Source organism: Cibotium barometz, chromosome 7 (genome assembly GCF_041138505.1).
Source record: "Cibotium barometz isolate CiBa-2024 chromosome 7, ASM4113850v1, whole genome shotgun sequence".
Classification (NCBI taxonomy): Eukaryota; Viridiplantae; Streptophyta; class Polypodiopsida; order Cyatheales; family Cibotiaceae; genus Cibotium; species Cibotium barometz.
This window is the reverse complement of record NC_141052.1, coordinates 8,786,028-8,805,670: the sequence shown is the minus strand read 5'-3', so window position 1 is coordinate 8,805,670 and position 19,643 is coordinate 8,786,028. Positions and strand designations below refer to the sequence as shown.

Here is a 19,643-nt window from a genome sequence, read left to right as displayed (position 1 = left end):
AAGTGAATAGGGTGTGTGCGGGAACAAGCCCTTGGCAAGAGGCTGTAAAAGAGAATCTGTAAATGTGAGAGAACCTGTGAAAAGGTGAGAAGAATCTACTGGGAGAGAATAAAGGGTAGCATGAGAAGATTTAGGAGGTGTGGAGATATTCTGGGAGAGGTGGAGAGAATCAAGCAAAAGAGGTGGAGTGAATCAAGGAGAAATCAGTGGGATTAGATGCTTGGATGTAAACTCTATAAATTGAGGCATTGGCCTAATGAGAATTTGCTGGTTTTTGATTATCCATGCCTACATTAAGCTATTAGTTAATTACTCACTAATCACATCTTAATTATCATCTAATCACTTTGTTAATGATGTTGATTCTAGCATTTGATCCACCATAGCTCATCACATTGCTGTAATTTTAACATGGTATCAGAGCCAAGCCTAGAATCCATCAAGTTTATGAGCCTATTATCTAGTTAATTAAGATTAGTAGATAATTAGAAAATAATCAAATTTTTAGTTATTTTCAAGAAGCCTTCTGTACCCCCAGCTGGTGGAGGAGCTCTATCTCCTTGCACACATCAAATTAGCCCCATTGCTTCTAGCCCAACATAGCCACTTCACTGGTGTTCCAGCCCTTTGAATCAGCGCAGCAAACCGCTGGCGCATTCAGAAGAAATCGTGATTTTCTCAAGCACTTATTTCTGGGAGCAAAACTGAGATCTTCTCTTCCACAAATCAAATGGGTCTAATTCCTCTTAGCCTCAAGGGTTTTCAAGCATGCTCTACAAGCTGGTGAAGTCAGAATTTGATTTGATCAAGTCTACAGTGAGATCCAAGCTCTTCATCAAATCTGCAGGTGACTTTGGTAAAACAGAGATTAAGCATTCAATATTTGGTCAAATCTTGTGTTTCTTGGCTTAATCATCTACTAGACTAAGCTATTGATGGCCTTGAAAGAATTTGAGCTCATTTGAACTCTAAGGCCTCAGATCTGGGCTCCTCGTATACTCTATTTTTTGCACACAAAACAGAGGATTAATTTACTAATCAATGATTAATCAGTGCTACTAATCACTATATTTTGGTGCAATTGAGGATTCAAATTAACCATTAGGTATCTGATACAGATCCCTATAGCTTTAGATTACAATTCGGAGATGGTTTGATACTCCAACCATTCCGTACAAATTGGTTACCCTTGATTTAATGTAATTTCTAGTGATTTTATGCTGATAAATTTGTGGTAATCATCATTTTGCATTTAACCCTTGGTTAATGCCTGCAAATCACCCTCAAATTCAAGATTATTTTCAGCCAGAGTTGCATTTGGGAATGTGCATAAGAATGAATGCTATATGCATTATGTATTGGGCACACTACATCAGTGTAAAAATGGGATCAGACACTGCCCTTGTCCAGAATAAGGTAAGAGGTAAGACCTCCCACATACATTTGGGTTTGCATTGCATAATGACACAAGATAAACATCAAAATCCCAAAAGAACTGTCAACAAAACATTTAAACATGTTGCTCATATGGAGCAAGAACTGACGGGCAAGCTCATGGCCCCAGCCACATGAGCTTGTCCCCAGCCATGAAAGAAGAAGAACATCTCTTTCCAAGAAGAGGATCCACACCGAGAAGAAGATCTAGAGGAAGCATTGAAGAAAGACATTGACACGAGAAGAGAAGCTGCCACAACAAGAAGACTGAAAGAAGAGGAAGACACGGACGCGTGAAGAGAAGCTACCATGACAAGAAGATTGAAGACAAGAGAAGATGTGAGGCTCCAAGAAGTGAGGAGCCATGTGAAAATCTGAGAGAGAGAGAGAGAGAGAGAGAGAGAGAGAGAGAGAGAGAGAGAGAGAGAGAGAGAGAGAGAGAGAGATCCCACAACCCAATGTAACCTGCCCCAACAGAGTAAAACCACCTCTGAGCCACCAATGATGTAGGCCACGTGGTAGATGTATGTGTGAGCACTTTAGTCAAGGTCGCGGGCACTTGTAGTAGCCTTGGACACATAGAGAGAGAGAGAGTGTTAAGGACTATGAGTTTAGGGACTTGAGGCACTGGTCATGGACTATCAAGTAAGAGAGAAACTTGGTATATAGGGTCCAGGTGTGCTAAGTTCACTTGAGGGGAGGTGTGTTAGGCACCGGTCACACAGACTGTCAAAAAGTAAGAGGGAAACTTGGTATAGGGTCCAGGTGTGCTAGGAGTATTCACTTGAGGGGAGGTGTTGAAATATACAAGTGAATAGGGTGTGTGCGGGAACAAGCCCTTGGCAAGAGGCTGTAAAAGAGAATCTGTAAATGTGAGAGAACCTGTGAAAAGGTGAGAAGAATCTACTGGGAGAGAATAAAGGGTAGCATGAGAAGATTTAGGAGGTGTGGAGATATTCTGGGAGAGGTGGAGAGAATCAAGCAAAAGAGGTGGAGTGAATCAAGGAGAAATCAGTGGGATTAGATGCTTGGATGTAAACTCTATAAATTGAGGCATTGGCCTAATGAGAATTTGCTGGTTTTTGATTATCCATGCCTACATTAGTTAATTACTCACTAATCACATCTTAATTATCATCTAATCACTTTATTAATGAAGTTGATTCTAGCATTTGATCCACCATAGCTCATCACATTGCTGTAATTTTAACATTAGTCTCTTGTCCGGATATCCTTGGGTGAGGCCCTGAGTGAGAGGCTCTGCCCTACGCAAGAAGTGCTACTTCTGCTGCTAGCACCCCCGATTTTGTTGCACGGAGGGGGCAGGGATCTTTCAATTTGAGCTAGGTACTCTAAACCTACATATCATTGACTCAAACTAGAGTACTTCCTACTAATCTACATGTATGTGTTGAGGTGGATGATAGATTAGCATCATGCAATACAGGTCTAGTCAACTTTACCTTGACTAAAGAACACTTCAATTGAACACCAAGGCAAGAACAAAAAAAAAAAGACTATACAAAAACATAGAGGGAATGTGAAGAGCCGTGGATAGTAAAGAAAACACACGTCTCTCTCTCTCTCTCTAAAATATTGTGCCCTCTCTCTTAAATTAAACAATTATGCAACATAGGAATGTGCATCACACGTGCATCGTTTATGTATCTAAGCAACAAATTATTATGTATCATGTCCTCCCCATTTGAGTCGTATGTCGAAATTGTGTTATATGTCTCATAATACAAAACAAAAACACACGGGTGTGGGTGAGAAGTAATGTGGCTCCCTTTTATATCATGGAAAATTTACCATCTCCCATGTAATTACATTGGACAAGTTGTCATTAATGCTTTTGTAATATGGAACGATCATTTGTCATTTTTGTCAGTCCTTGGTAATCTATGTCATATGTTGGCATCTGCTTTTACCAATTAGCATTTGTTAATTAGAATTTTTTTGGGTTTCTAAAGCATTTTCTTGTAGTTCATGATATGACATGTCTAAGAAAAAAGAAAGAAGCTTCAAATGATTCACATACCAAGATATAAAAGGAAATAAGAACCACTAAACATTCAATGTTCTAACCTACTAAAGAGATTCACATACCAAGATATAAAAGAAAACAAGGAGCCACTAAATATTCAATGTAATAACCTCCTAAAGAGAAGTTCTTTTGAGCTTTGCACTATACTTTTAAGGTGATGCTTTTAACTTCAAAAAATGTAACAAGGTCTAGGACATCTTTTAAGCAACAAACAATATCATATGGTAGAAAACAAATCTCTATTTCTACCAAAATCAACAAACTATATCATGTGTATACTTATATATCTATACAATTGTTAGCTTTAAATTTACACTTTCATTTTTCTTTTACCTTTTCCTTATGATCTAATATTGAAACCACTATTAGAATGTCAAAGGCTATGTTTCAAAATGAAACCAATATTTAATAATGATAAAAAATGTATTTGGACCTTAGGGGGTGGGGAGATTTGCACATTCCACAAATGCTTGCACCAAAATCATCTCCTACTTTGTGATCCTAAATGTAAGATGTGTTTTGGCCCTTCCACCAACCCATCTCCAAATCTTCTTACTACCTGACCATACTAATTGTTGTGAATAGAGAGTTATAACAACCTCGAATCGCATATGTAGGATGATGAAATATGTGAAGAGCAAAGTCCTAATTTTCCATAACCTCTAACCTCAACATTGATATTATGTCCTTGCTAGATCTAACACTCATAGTTGACATTAAAAAATAGAGATTATAGTACAAAACATTTGATCCATCCACCAATACTAATGTTAAGTTTTTCATGGGACTCTACAGCTTTTGTTCACTCTAAGCTGAGATTTATTATATGGATCCCTCTTTAATTCATCATTGATTCATCTAAAGCTTTTATCAACTCTATAGCTTTTACTGACTCTAAGCTCATATTTTTTGTATGGAACCCTCTTTAGTTTATCATTGATTTATTCAAAGCTTTCATCAACTCAAAGATTGTGAAGTAATGTTTACATTATTGAGGAGTCATAAGAATCTGACATGTGAAGTATTGTTTAGTACATTATTGAGGATTCATAAGAAACTAATGTGTGTCCCTAATATATTTTATGTTTTCCTATAAGATATATAAATATAATTACAAGGACAAAAGATATATGATGACATCCTCTTGTATACAAGTAGTATGAGGACGACTTTAAATTTTTTATTTTTTGTAAACTTTATTATTTTATATAGTTCCTTAGTTATGTAGAAGGAATCCCAAATGTTGATCCACATTGGATAAAGTCTTTTTATCATATTAAACAGCAGAAAGGTCTTTTTAATGTCCTATTATGGTACCAAATTGAAATGGAGTTATCATAAAGCTGAGACTAGGAATAATCATCATGGATTAATACAAAATTAAGGGATAATCTCATATCATGGACATGATGCCTAAGTGAGTTAACCTCCCACCAAGAGGATGAAAACCAAGGTATGAAAGCCAAGAGACGCCAAGAGTCAAGATGACCAATATCAAAAGATGTTAAAAGATATCAAAAGGTATAATAGTAGTCCATGACCAAGGTACTAAATCTAATTTGAGTTGTTGCTTCATTACAAACCATCCCCTCCTATAAAGATTTCATCCTCGAAATCAAAGGGTGGTCATGAAAAAATCAACATATACGAAATGTTATCTATGAAAGACAAAAATCATGATCATAAGGCACTGTCATGGAAGTCCCAAATACCATAACATGAAGAGTATGACCCCCAGGGTCAATGGAAAAGATGAGGGCCTCCCATCGATGATGAAGCTAAGAAATATCCCGTGTAGATCAAAGGGAAAGTGTGAGAGACCATTATCAATGATTAAAGTAGCCGAATACACCCTAGCATCAAAAGTATAATGCAAGAAGTCAATGTCAATGAAACTAGGCTAGGTATGAATCCTCTTGGGTCAGATGGATAAATGAAGTATACATCATGAACCCTCAAATCCAATGTGACAATAGCTCCTAGGTCAAAAGGAAAGCTCAAGCGTGAGGGATAGCTCATAAACCCATCCTTGTGACTAAAACATGGAATTGACATCCAGGGTATTTGCCAAATGGAAGCGAAAATCCTAACTAGAATGTCCAATGGCCCATGTAGATCAAGGCCAAGAGATGTCACAAGTGCATCAGAATGGTATGCCATGTAATCAACTATTAAGTGGCATATGATGCACCCGAAGATGAATGTCCTAGCTCCAAAGAAACTAGGGTCGTATAGATAATCATGGACACCAAAGAAACATGTCTCAAACTCGGCATCATGCAGGAACTCAAGTGAATCAATGACATCATCCACTCTAGCATAGCTCGAATCATCTAGGATGATTGCATGAACGTGTGTATAGGCACAATCCAAAATATGTAACATGCCCTCATGTGTGAAACTTATGCATATGTGTGGTCCTCCAAAGCAAAGACGATCAACAAGATCACCATAAGCATAATCATCACTAAATATTGGCATAATATCTATACATGAAAGAATCTCCATAAAATCACTATCCCCAAAATCTCCAATATCACTAAGGTCATCCTCGTAGGTAGGGTCTATCTCCATCAACACTAGATCTAAGAAAATGTCAAAATCAAATATAAAGCTCTCTAGATCCATATGCACAATCCTACCTCTCCTACGAGGTCTAACCTAAGAAAAAATCATCAGTACTGTCATGCACTATCTTGACTACTCAAATACAAAAACTCTATCCACACGAATGCTACTAGGAATGCTATGAATACTAAGATTAGTGGTTATATCAGTGATGTCTCCACAAATAGATATCCGAGAAGAATAGCCTGCAGGATGCATCTAGCACTAGGAACTTAGGTTTATGCTCATAGGTGTCTCTGTCACGCATACGTAGAGTATATCACGAACCTCAAGTGTTCTAATAGATACATCATTAATCAAATGCACACTATCGTCTAGAATGTCACCACACCACGATCAACTAGAGTGTCCACATGATTGGTAGGAAAGATGGTAGGCATAGAAGTGTCAATGCTCCGTATGTCTACTGCCATCTCTACCCTCGAGATCATGCCCACATGATTGGTAGGAAAGATGGTAGGCATAGAAGTGTCAATGCTCCGTATGTCTGCTGCCATCTCTACCCTTGAGATCATGCCCACATGATCTCACTCACACACATCACTATCACATACATCATCATCATGTGCATATGTCTCAATTGTATCATGTGCATGTATATCACTATGATCATGTGCATGTGTGTGTGATACATCAATTTTATTGTGTGTGTGTACAATACAACATCATCCCCATTATAATATAATGAATGAGTCGGTGCAAGTAAATGAGAATCAATGAGATGATTGTGGCTAGTCGATGTCATGGACCCATGCGAACACCACTGTGATAACGACCAAAGTGCAAGCATGCTCGATACCTCTCCTCCAAGGATCCAATCTTGTCATGCCATAACTCACCAAATATATTCCATGAATGATCACCGTGATCATCATCACCCATATAATCATCTATAACCACATCACGAACATCATCATCATCCTGAGAAGTATATGTGTCTGTGTAGTCCACGTCCTTATCAAAAACATAATCACGATGAAGCGAGACTGTGGGAAACTCAATCAAGTCACCAAAAGAAGAATCATCCTAGTAAACAAGACTGAACCATCCATGCCGATGTAACCAAGCGATGAAGTGATGAAACCATCGTGTGTGCCTAGACCACCTACACCATTTGGCACATATCTCCTCCTCATTGAACAAATGCCAAAAATGGCTAGGCATCAAACTGTGAAGCTCGAGCATCCAATACTGGTATGAATATATTGCCTCTTGATAGCAAGATGTCGATGAGTGAAGATGTAGAGGTCTAAGCCTCAAAATGCCAAAGGCATGTGCAAGTTCGCGCGTGAACGAGAGCTAACAAAGCATAAACAGTGTGAGCAAACGTGAGGAATGCAAAAAAAAAGTGCGTTTATCAAGGCTAACAGTGCGTGAAATGCACATCACATGTAAACAAGACTAAATAATGCATCAACATATGTGGCACAACTCGCATGTGTGAAAAATCACCCAAGGAAGCTGAAGGCATGTGAATAAAACCCATGACATGCACGTCGCACGTGAACGCCAACTAACACACTCAAGGCACGCGAACAAGACCAAGGCATGTGTACAAACTCACAAAAAAACCCCAAAAGTGTGCTCGAGTTTGTACAAGCCTAACAAAATCCCTATGATGTAGGCTGTGTGTGAAATATACCTAAGGCCCAAATAAATGTGTTGTGGATAAGGAGTAATATGGTTTGGACCAAAGGTGTGAAGAGGACAAAGGGAAAAACCCTAAAGATTAAAGCTCAAAAGCTTTTCTCTCTCACCTTATGGCTTGAGTAGAAAAATATTATTTCTCTTCTTCAAGCGTTGGCTACTCATGCTAAGCCTTTGGCTGAGCCAAGGCAATGAAGCACATTCCTCCCTTTTTATTTCTCTGCTGATGAGAGCTGCAAGAGTTCTACCATGTTCTCCAAGAAAGCATTGTGCTTTATGAGATGCAAGAAAAGAAAGAAAAAATGTTGTAGGAAAACAATTGTTGTGCTGAATAGTAAATGATGAAGCCATCACTTTTTTAGATGATGATCTAGACAAGCAACTTCAAACTTGCTAAATCGATCCTTTGATCGATACTCTGCACTGGACGCTACAATGGTATGTTATTGCTGCTGCTTGTTATCTTTTTCTTTTTTTAACTACGCTAACTAGTGGGGCTAAGCTACTTTTAAAAAACGATGAAGTGTCTACGACTCATGCCACTCAAGGTCACGTTAGCTGAAACGTTGCTCTACGATGGAGGACTCATAAGAAAGTGTAGTCCCTAGTTGAAACATTAAAACGCTACTATGTTGAATGTTGAATGCTGCATTGAATAGGAAATCACCCTCCTCTAGAGAGAGAACAAGATGATCTAAAGAATTTCCCAGACGCTTTTCTTCTTAAAGAGTAGTGCCCAGTTAAAACACTGAAACACTACTACGTGGGAAATTGCCCTGTAGAGAGAGAACATGATGATCTGCATAGTTACCCATGTTGGAATTAGGCACACAACACGAAGTGTATTAGATTGTGTCAATGTATAAAGATAAGTTAGCCCTAGAATGATGGGCGTATATACAAGCTGGGGAAAAAAACCTCCTAAAGAGGAAAAAAGTGCCCCGACAGTCCTAAGTGTGTTCACACACATCGCTATATATGGCAACAAATCTCCCCTGGGAGTGATGGTGTGAACGAGAGGTGGCACTCATGTATAGGGAAGTACCATGCCCGAAGTAAATCAGTCCACAAAGGGGAGCAAGCCCAAAGCTTTGCGGAAAGCTTCAAACTTCTCACGAGGAAGCGCCTTTGTGAAAAGATCGACGAGGTTGTCCTGTGTTGGCACATAGATCAAGCTGATCTCTCCTGCTGAGAATCTCTCCCTGACATAGTGATAATGCACCTCAATGTGCTTTGTGCGAGCATAAAAAACTAGGTTTCTCACAACTGCCAATGCACTCTGACTGTCAGTGTAGATAGAGGTGGCAGACTCCTGTCCACAACACCCAAGTCAGCTAAGCCGTCTGAGCCACACACACTCAACCGTAGCTGAAAGCTACCCTGTACTCAACTTCACAACTAGAAGTGGCCACAGTAGGTTGCTTCTTGCTCAACCAAGATATGCATGAGCTACCGAGCATGAAACAAAAACCACTTCTGGACACTCTTGTGTCATAGCGACCAGCCCAATCTGAGTCCGAAAAAGCATGCAAATCTGGCGGCAACAATCCCCCCTTGGGATAAAACAACCCAAGATGTATGGTGCCACTCAAGTAGCGAAAGATGCATTTAACTGCCTTCCAATGCTGAGACCCTGGGCTATGCATAAACCTGCTCACCTGTGAGACTGCAAACTGAATGTCCGGCCTAGTAATGCATACATAAATGAGGCAACCAACAGCTGTCTGATAGAGTGTGACATCAAAGTGATCTCCAGCATCATGAAGACTCAACTTTAAACCTATCTCCATTGGAGTAGTAATAGGCTTGCAGTCTTCAAGGCCAAATCTCCGCAACAATGTCTCAATATACTTTGTCTGACACAAAGCAATACCTCCATCACACTACTTAAATTGTATCCCCAAATAATGATGCAAATGCCCCAAATCTGACATCTCAAAAGAGGCATTTAAATCAACCTTAAAATCAGCAATATGACTCTCATTTGGTCCTATGAGTCGCATGTCATCGACATAGAGAGCAATGATTAGATGTACATCATCCACACGTTTAACATACAAGGTGCTTTCTGCTGGACTATTCTGAAAACCATGTGCAATCAAATATGCATGTATCTTTTCATAACAAGCTCGTGGAGCTTGCTTTAAACCATATAAAGCCTTTTTCACCCTGCACACTTTGTTTTCCTGCCCTTTTTGAACAAAACCACGAGGCTGCGATACATACACCTCCTCATGCAAATCTCCATTCAAGAGCGCAGTCTTTATGTCCAACTGATGTACATTCCAACTATTATGAGCTGCCAATGTGCACAAATGCTACGAATGGTAGTCATACAACAAGTGGGAGCAAAGGTCTCATCAAAATCAATGCCCTTTTCTTGAGCATAACCCTTTGCAACAAGTCTAGCTTTATAGCGATCAACACTGCCATCTGGCTTTCGTTTCAACTTAAAAACCCACTTACATCCAATGGCCTTTTTACCAATAGGCAAATCACACAAAGACCATGTACCATTCTTCATTATAGCATCATATTCAGTTTGCATTGCAGCCAACCAATTTTCTGATTTTTGTGCCTCATCAAATGAAAGAGGTTCTTCCTCTTCACACATACTAGACACAGCCAAAGCATAACAATCTGATGCATAAGAGGCATGCTGAAAACCTGAACGAGTACGACTAGATATAGGTGCATCAATTTTACTATCACGCAAGGTTGGCACCAGCCATTTAGGGATACCTCTAGCCTGCTCATTTTTAGCCCTATCCTCATGAATTACATCCTATAAATCTGCATAAAAAATAGGCTGATCTATGATGTCGTTTGAAATCTGCATAGGCTAAGTATTTGCCTCATCAGGACTTACATTTGAATTCCCACCTGTAAATAGAGGCAACAACGTATCAAATACATCCCGTGAGCTCACACCTGTCTCTTTGGTACATGATAACAAAGGCTGCACAGCATCTTCCACAAAAACATCTCGACTAATCAAGATACGCTTTGATTGTAGATGATACAATCTGTAACCCTTGCTCTTAGCACTGTAACCAACAAAAATGCATTTGACAGCCTTATCATCCAATTTTTTGCGTTGTTGCATAGGCACTAAAGCATAGGCCAAGCAACCAAAGACACGCAAGTGACCAATAGAAGGCTTCCTACCATGCCAAGCTTCGTATGGAGTAATAGACTGCAAGGCCTTAGTGGGACACCTGTTGAGTACATATACAGCACACATGATAGCCTATGTGGCAAAGCTTGGCTCTTGACCATACATCGTGCCATCTCCATAAGTGACCTATTTTTCCTCTCAGCAACACCATTTTGCTGAGGGGTATACGGCACTGTACATTGGTGTTTTATCCCACGACTAGCCAAAAATGCATCAAACTCTTTAGACATGTACTCCCCACCTCGATCAGAATGGAGGGTGCCCACATTATAATTGAATACATTTTCAACCATAAGCACAAACTGTTTGAAGCACAAAAACACTTTGAACTTTGCCTTCAGTGGATATACCCATGCATGCCTTGAGTAATCATCAATGAAAGTCACGAAGTACAAGTGTTTACCAAATGATGGAGTTTGCATAGGCCCATATACATCACTATGTACAAGTTACAATTTGCGATTGGCCCGCATAGAACCATCCTTTGGAAATGCAGAACGCTGCATTTTGCCCAAAATACAGCCTTCACAAACATGTTTCAATGGTGCCTCAAGAGGGGGCAATGAAGCAACCATATCAAATTTCTGCAAACGCAGCAAACTAGCAAAGTTCAGATGACCAAAATGAGCATGCCATAGTTTTGCATCTAAAACTCCCTTTTCATCAGAAACTGCATTTGCTGAATCTTCCACACACTTGTCATAAGAATTGAGCCTATACAGCCCACGAAACAAGGTGCCAGATACAATAATCGTATCACCAGAGTCAAATCATGAACAGTACATCTGTCATCCACAAATTTGACTACAAGTCCAAGTCTAGCAAGCGCAGAGATAGACAATATATTCTTCTTTATCCCTGGCATATACAAAGCATCAAAAAGTGTGAAAGCGCTGCCATTTGCAGCAGTAAGCATAATTTTACCAATGCCCTTCACTGGGTAAGATCACTGGGTAAGAAGCATTATTGGCACATGTGACAGTATTCCCATCAGGGACAGCCTCAAGACAAGTGAACATATGACGATGCGAGGTAATGTGCTTTGTAGTACCACTGTTAAAATAACATACATCAGAGTCAATAGAAACTGCCAAACATGCATCATGTATAGATGGGTCATACTGGCAATACACGCTAAACGCCCATTCTATATCCTGCATAACATTTGCAGAATCTGCATTTGTAGAAGCATCCGCTATTGTGGCTGTATTTGACTCTTTCTTCTTTGCCTCTTTAGCCTTTAGCTTAGGGCAATTCTTAATGACATGATTATTTGCCTTACAATAGTTGCACCTGGTCTTTTTCTTGCCTTTATCAAGAGCCTTCTCAGACTTATTGTTGCTACCTGTGGAAGGAGAAGAAGTTGCAGACCTACTAATAGGAGAAGAAACAGTGGAAGGGGCTGCCTTACCACTTCTTCTCTGCTGTGCTGGCAGTAATAAATGCTTGATCAACTACACGCTACCTGGCCCTGTTTTGCCTGGACTGTGCTTCTTGCAAGAGCTTGTTGACTAAAGTATCATACTTGACAGCATCAGGTCTGTCCTCAGTAAGAAGTCTCCACGTGGAAGCAAAAGTCTGATATGTCTTAGGTAAAGCATCAAGAGTAGCCTGCACAAGAGAATGATCAGGAATAATCTCACCTACAGAAATCAACTGTTCTTTGAGATCTTTAATCTTAGCAAGAAAAACATTCATGTCATCATCTTCCTGCATAATCTTCAATTCTAGCTCTTTACGCAGGTAAGAGATTTTTGCCTTGTTACGACCTGCATACAAACCAGTTAGAATATCCCAAGCCTGTTTTGCTGTTTTAACTGAACGAATATGTGGGGTGATGTTACGTTTGATAGAAAGTGCAATCAAGGCATGAGCATGCGCATCTTTACCATCCCAATGAGCTTGTCTAGCAGTGGGTAAAACAGCAGCAATAGTAGAGCTGCTAGAACCTGCAACAATAGTAGAGCTGCTAGAACCTACATCCTCAACAGATCCTACATTCTAGCAGCAATAGTAGAGCTGCTAGAACTTGCAACATCCTCAACAGATCCTACATCCACAGAACCTGGACGTACATCCACAGAACCTGGACGTACATCCATACCCTGCACAATGTTCCACACTCCTTTTGCAACCAAAACATGCTGCATCATGTATGCCCAAAGTGGATAGTTGCTGTCTCCATACAACATGCGAAATACATCATTGCTGTTATCAGCCATGGCCACTGACTGAAATTGATGCAAAAGCTACCTGTAATGAAGCAAAGACTGAACAGAGAACAACTCGTGCTATGTAGAACGGTCCACAATAGAATACGTATGCCTGTTTTGCAAAAAACTACACTGTCGAAATTTCTGCAGAAAATGACGAAAACACCTGTGTAGAACTTGCAATGCAAAAATGGAGATGCGATTTCTGAGAACGTAATGCCCTAAGGGCTTATTTTCAGAGTATAGGGACCTGCAAGCGCTCATGAAAGCTCACCTCCATCAGAGAACGTGAGTCGGAGGGTGCCGGCGGCGTAGCCCTGGGAGCCGATGCCTGCTCTGATACCAATTGTTGGAATTAGGGTTGCAAGAAAGCACACAAATCTTGGAGAAGAAGAAGCAAGAATGCACACAACACGAAGTGTATTAGATTGTGTCAATGTACAAAGATAAGTTAGCCCTAGAATGATGGGCGTATTTACAAGCCGGGGAAATAAACCTCCTAAAGAGGGAAAAAGTGCCCCAGCAGTCCTAAGTGTGTTCACACACATCACTGCCTATATATATGGCAACAGCCCAGCTGCTTTGCTTCTCCGAAGCAAACTCAAAGCCTTACGTTGTAGCTTGTGGAAGAGAGTTCTGTTATGCTACATCTACTATCCTTAAATGCTTCAACTTGTGGCAGGCGAGTGACTTAGATTATCTTATGCGAGAACTTGGCTAAGCCAAAAGAAGGTGATGAAACCCAAACAAAAATATGATATATGTTGTGAATTCTCTGACGGGAAAAACTCCATCATACCTAAGTTTCACAAGTTCTTTGACTAATTGTTGCGAGCTTCATGAATATGCATTGCAAATCTTTTTTCTGATGCTGATTGAGAGCCTCAAGCTCGTGCATATGAGATTCATTTCTTCGGTCCTCCTTCTTCAACTGTAACTTTCTTCTCTCTCAAGGCTTTTCCACAATCGAAACAGCTCAAACTTTTGCTTGATTTTATGTTGCAATTATACCTTTTGCTTTTTTACACACTAGATTTTATCTTCTAGTCGCTTTGTTGCATCCTCACTATGCTGCTTTTGTTTGAGAAGTTGAGCTTGATTCTCCTGTTTCTTCTTAGGCTCCAATGCCTTGATTTTTTGAATGTACATTTCTTGTAGTTTTTAGTTTTGTTCATCAAATGTGTTAGCAAAACCTATTATAAGGTGTGTAAAGTCCTTTCCCACTATTGCTTGTTACATTTATACCTTCTTCTGTCTCAAGTCATTGACCATATCTTCACTTTTCCCAGTGGTAAAATAGTATTCAGAAATAGTTTGAAACTCTAAAATGACTTGAAGACATCTTGAACTGGGTAATTCATAGCACTTGTACAATATGAACTATATTGCATCATGTGTTTATAGGTTAGGAAACCTTGTGGTGTATGGGGTACACTAGCTTACACCAGTGGACTTGGTTCAATTCCTAGCTAGACCATACTTGCAAACACAGTGTTAGCCAACTAACTTTCTGAATTTTTATACTTGAAATTGTAAAGCTTATACACTTTTGCATCAACTATTTCATCAACATGCTCTCTGCATAATATTGATGCCTAGATCTGTATATCGAATAGCATGCTATACATTTCTTGATGAAAATATACTATAATACTATAATCTAGAATATGTGCTTGCAAATAGTGTCTTCTCAACACTTTTCTTATTTCTTTACTTGTAATATATCAAGATTTAACTAATCTATGTAGATATGTACCAATCCAATATATTTATAGCCTTTGTGTCTAACTTCTTTGCAAGAAAGTGACAAGATTAGAAGGATTACTTATTATTCTTTTGTATCAAGATTTGATTTCAACACAATAAACTTTTCACCTTCTAACATCCTTTCTTTTTGCAATCACATTAGACCTCCCACTGAAGTGTGGCCAAAAACGGGCATGCCACAATTTTGTCTATAGCATAGAAGTTGTGCATTCTTAAGAAGCAATACAAGAAAAATTAGCATGACCCTAGTCATTAACTTAATGCAGATTCTTAATTGTGAGAGAGCTAATTAAGACAATGGGCATTCCATTTTCTCTATCACCGGGTGGACAACACAGTTGTCATCCTCAAACGCTACATAATAGTCTCCCCTTGCTAGAGTTGGGACATAAAGTAGGTTCTTGTTGATTCTAGGCACGCACAAGCAATTGATTGTAGTTAAAGTGATTGGTCCAAAACCTTTGAGATAGGTAAAAGAGCATTGTTAGCACACACAAATATGTGACCTTTTGCAGCAAACTTCATGTCCTTAACTGAGGACTTAAAGGATGTAATGTTCTCTAAACACTAGAATCCATAAACCAAGAATTTTGAGATGTTGTAGCTAAATAAGAGTCCTACTAGCTTGGATCAACACTACAAATGACCATTAGAATCTATAAACCAAGAATTTTGAGATGTTGTAGCTAAATAAGAGTCCTACTAGCTTGGATCAACACTACAAATGTTCTCTAAAGCACTAGAATCCATAAACCAAGAATTTTGAGATGTTGTAGCTAAATAAGAGTCCTACTAGCTTGGATCAACACTACAAATGACCATTAAAGAGTAATCATGCAGAACTTGTTGTACAAAACTAGATGATTTATTTGCTTCTGAATCTACAACGTTGCAGGATGTTTCATTGTTCTCCTTTTTCTTATCTTGAGCTTCTTTGGCCTGAAACTTGGATAAATTTTCAATGACATGATCATCAAACTCAACCTTGTTGATTGTTTTGCCACCATGTTTGCATAACCTAATTGACATCTCTCTCTCTCTCTCTCTCTCTCTCTCTCTCTCTCTCTCTCTCTCTCTCTCTCTCTCTGTAATAGGTGTATTGAAGATTAGATCATGGTTTCATATCAATCAAAGAATAAGCTAATCATGAGTCATCAACAACAATGACAAAAAATAGGTGTGCAAAACATGGCAATTTAGCTCGAGTCACACTTTATGAGCAAATCACTATTCCTATATACATAGGGGGAAGTCTTATCAAAGCCTGCACATAACACATTTTGGAGAGAGAGAGAGAGAGAGAGAGAGAGAGAGAGAGAGCAAGTAATATATACAAAAGGTAGATGGATGCACCAAATCCTTGCCTTTCATTAATTTGGTCATTATTTAGTGGTTCAAGACCACCCAACTGGTCGGCATCTTCTAGCCATGCTATTTGATCATGCCCAATGTAATAAGGTGTTGTCTTGCACTACACTAGTCTGTTGTCTTGCACTACACTAGTCTGTTGTCTTGCACCACACTAGTCTTTGCAAGAACTATCTCAGTAAGCTTCCTTATGTCTGGACTAGAGTCTAGATAGCATCCACATTGTAATGAGACAAGAGATGGAAGTGCAAAACACACATTAATGTGTTAAAAACTCTTAAGCATATGAAGAGAGAGTTTATAAGCATGAATATTATAGAAAATTCTCAAATGCACAAAATAAGATGGTAAACTTATTTACTTTCCAGAACATAGACAAGCTAGACAACACAATGAACTCCTCGATTACAATCATACCCAACCAGCTAAGTATGTCTTCCCAATATAATGCAATATTGTGATATCTTGATTCCCAAGAGGGTTGTCACATTCACAACTATAGTGTTGTTATTAAGCTTGGATAAGGCCTAGGGTGGTACTCATTCCTCCCTCTTCTAATCATCATCTAGAAGAACCATCCACCAAGACTATAATTGGTGATTCCACCACAAGATTACATACTCCTAGTACTAAGTTCACTCTCTTGATTCTCTTCTTTTAAGACTACGTGAAAGCTGATTTGACCATGGGAATGATCTGTCTACACAAGTGCTCATATGCTAGCATGGTTCCTTCTTTATGAGAGAGGATTAGGTTATCTTCTTTATGAGACATGGATATGAAGAAAATATAGAGCACCTATTTTAGTAAGAATATTGGTTATATTACATTTTCAGCTGAGTGCTCTAATTACTTGGTCCCATTAGCATGGCTAATTATGTTTAGTACTTGTTTTAGTAAGAACATTGGCTTTACTACATTTTTAACTGGGTGCTCTGATTTGTGATCAAGTTTGGATTAGCTTAAGCTTGTGCAAAGCTCCCAAACATTCATGCTCAATTGAAATAGCGAGAACATATTATAACACGTTAACAAACAATAACCCAAGGAGCAACAAACCCACCACCTTCATCTCCCATTAGAGAAAATGATTCCTTTTGTAATAAATGTCTTGGTGTTCCCATCAACCACCTTCTCACATTGACACTTAGGCATCAATCCCCATGGAAAAACCATCATAGCAGGTGGTTGTTGCTCACCAACATGAGGCTAGCAACCAAGTACCTTAATAATTTATCGCCACCACAATCTTGCCATTTTCATTATTAGCTGTAAATCTTGCATGGAGTTTCTATGGTTAATTTAACTTACAAGAGACTTATATCAAATTAAGGCCAAGAAACCTAACTCTTGTAGCACAATGGGTGCCCAATAGCTAGATCTAAATACACATTTGGTAAAAACCTCTACAAATATAATTAATTAACCTCTATTAATATAATTACTTGCTAGGATAGAGGCTAAAGATAAGCTATTAGAAAGGGAACCTCTTACAAGGCTAGTGTAGAGGAGGTATGAATGCAAGAGAATGGGATGGGGTTAATGATATGCACAATTGGAAGCTAATGGGCTGGGCAAAGAGTGTGAATGGCTGAATTGTGAACAAGGAGTGTGAAAAAGGGGTAAAAGGAAACCCTAAGGTTTAATGGAAATAGTCACCCCTTTTTTTTAAAGCTCAAGAAGCAAATTTTTTTCTCCTCTCCTTCTTCAAGTACGACACATTCTCTTTCTCAGGAATATGGCGTATTGTTTCTCCTTCTATCTCGTGCTACTGGCGAACAGCCGAGTTGAGGTGCATTCTCTACTAATATCTCTTTGAGCTTAATGATGCTAACATATTGCCTACATTATTATTATTTATTTGTTTTTATTGTGTTGTGCTTAAAGCTTCATGGTGATATTGTCATTGTATGTTATAAAACTTCTCTTGCAAGCGATGATACCCTTTGCTAAGCTTTGCATGCAAGCAATGATTCCACTGAGTTGCGATAGAGATTGTATTATCCTTGGTAACACTGTTGTGGTTCTTATCTTTGGTGGGGTCAAGGAACACTAAATCTAGCCAATGGGTTGATGTCTACCTTGTCTTTTTAGAAAGCTATGAAGGCACATGCACTTGATACCCATAAAGAGCCTCAAAGGGAGACATCCCAATGCTTGCTAGAATTATGACAAAATTTATCAAGATATTGCCGTTCATCCCATGAAGGTTGTATGTCATGACAACAATGCCTCAAATACACGTCAAACCACTTGTTGTTGGTACACTACATTTTCCTATCTGTTTCAGGATGATAAGCTATAGATGGAGTGATTTATGTGCCCATATTCTCATACAAAGATCTCTAAAAATTTGCCCCATGAATTTGGTCTCTCTATCAACACACTATGTTAAGTGGCAAGCCATGTATCTTGAATACATGCTCCATGTATTGTTTGATAATTAGAGATGCTCCAAAGGTGACCTTGGAAGCAATGAAGAAAATTGATTTGGTAAGCCTATTAACCATCACAAATATTTGATCCCATCCGTGCTTAGTCTTGGGAACACCTATAATAAAATCCATAAAGATGTGGATCCACTTCACATCCAGAATGGACATAGGATGAAGTAGACCACTGGGTAGTTGATGACTATCCTTGTTCCTTTGGCATGAAGAACATTCCATCACAAACCTCTTGATATCTCTCCACATGTCTTTCCAAAAGAAACCCCTACTCACTTTGTCATAGGTCTTTAGCATACCATGATGACCTAAAAGTGGAGAAGAATGTATCGCATGAAGTACCTTAGATATGTAGGATGAAGTGGAAACAAGATAGAATCTATCCTTGTACCATAAGAGGTTGTTGTGAAGCTTGTAATAATAAGGGATATCTTCATGATCACCTTGTATAATTTCTTGTAAATATGGACTACACCCTGTTTCAAGAGATATTTCTCTTGAATTCCTTTAATCCAATCACTATAAACCTCCATGATTGATGCCATACTACAAGCCCACATCCTTTGACAATGTATCCACTACCATGTTGTCCTTGCCAGTGTGTATGATTTATCCTTGCCGATGTGTATGATTTGTCCTTATCAGTGTGTATGATATCTCAAAATCATAACTTTGGAGAGTGGTGGTGGGCCAGCCACCTCTTTTACTTGGGAGAGGTTTGGTTGAAATAGGAAAAAATTTAGCACTCTACAGTCACTTCTCACCTTGAAATAGGCACCATAGAGGTAATGATTCCACTTCTTAATGGCATGAAGGATAGCAAGCATAGCTTTCTCAAAAACATGCAATCCCATCTCAAATGCAATAACTCTATGTTGTTGATATAAAACAACCCCAAGTCCTCTTCGACTTAC

The 19,643-nt window shown here is 39.0% G+C and overlaps 1 protein-coding gene across 1 annotated transcript in view; it reads right to left on the bottom strand.

The window, feature by feature from the left end:
• Window positions 1-6,850: 6,850 nt before the first annotated feature.
• Window positions 6,851-19,643, bottom strand: part of LOC147636659 (uncharacterized) — a 32,930-nt gene continuing 20,137 nt past the window's right edge. Inside the window, exon 7 of the mRNA XM_086799950.1 lies at window positions 6,851-7,135. Within this exon, the coding sequence (XP_086656076.1) occupies window positions 6,851-7,135 (285 nt within the window). The remainder of the gene's footprint in view (window positions 7,136-19,643) is intronic.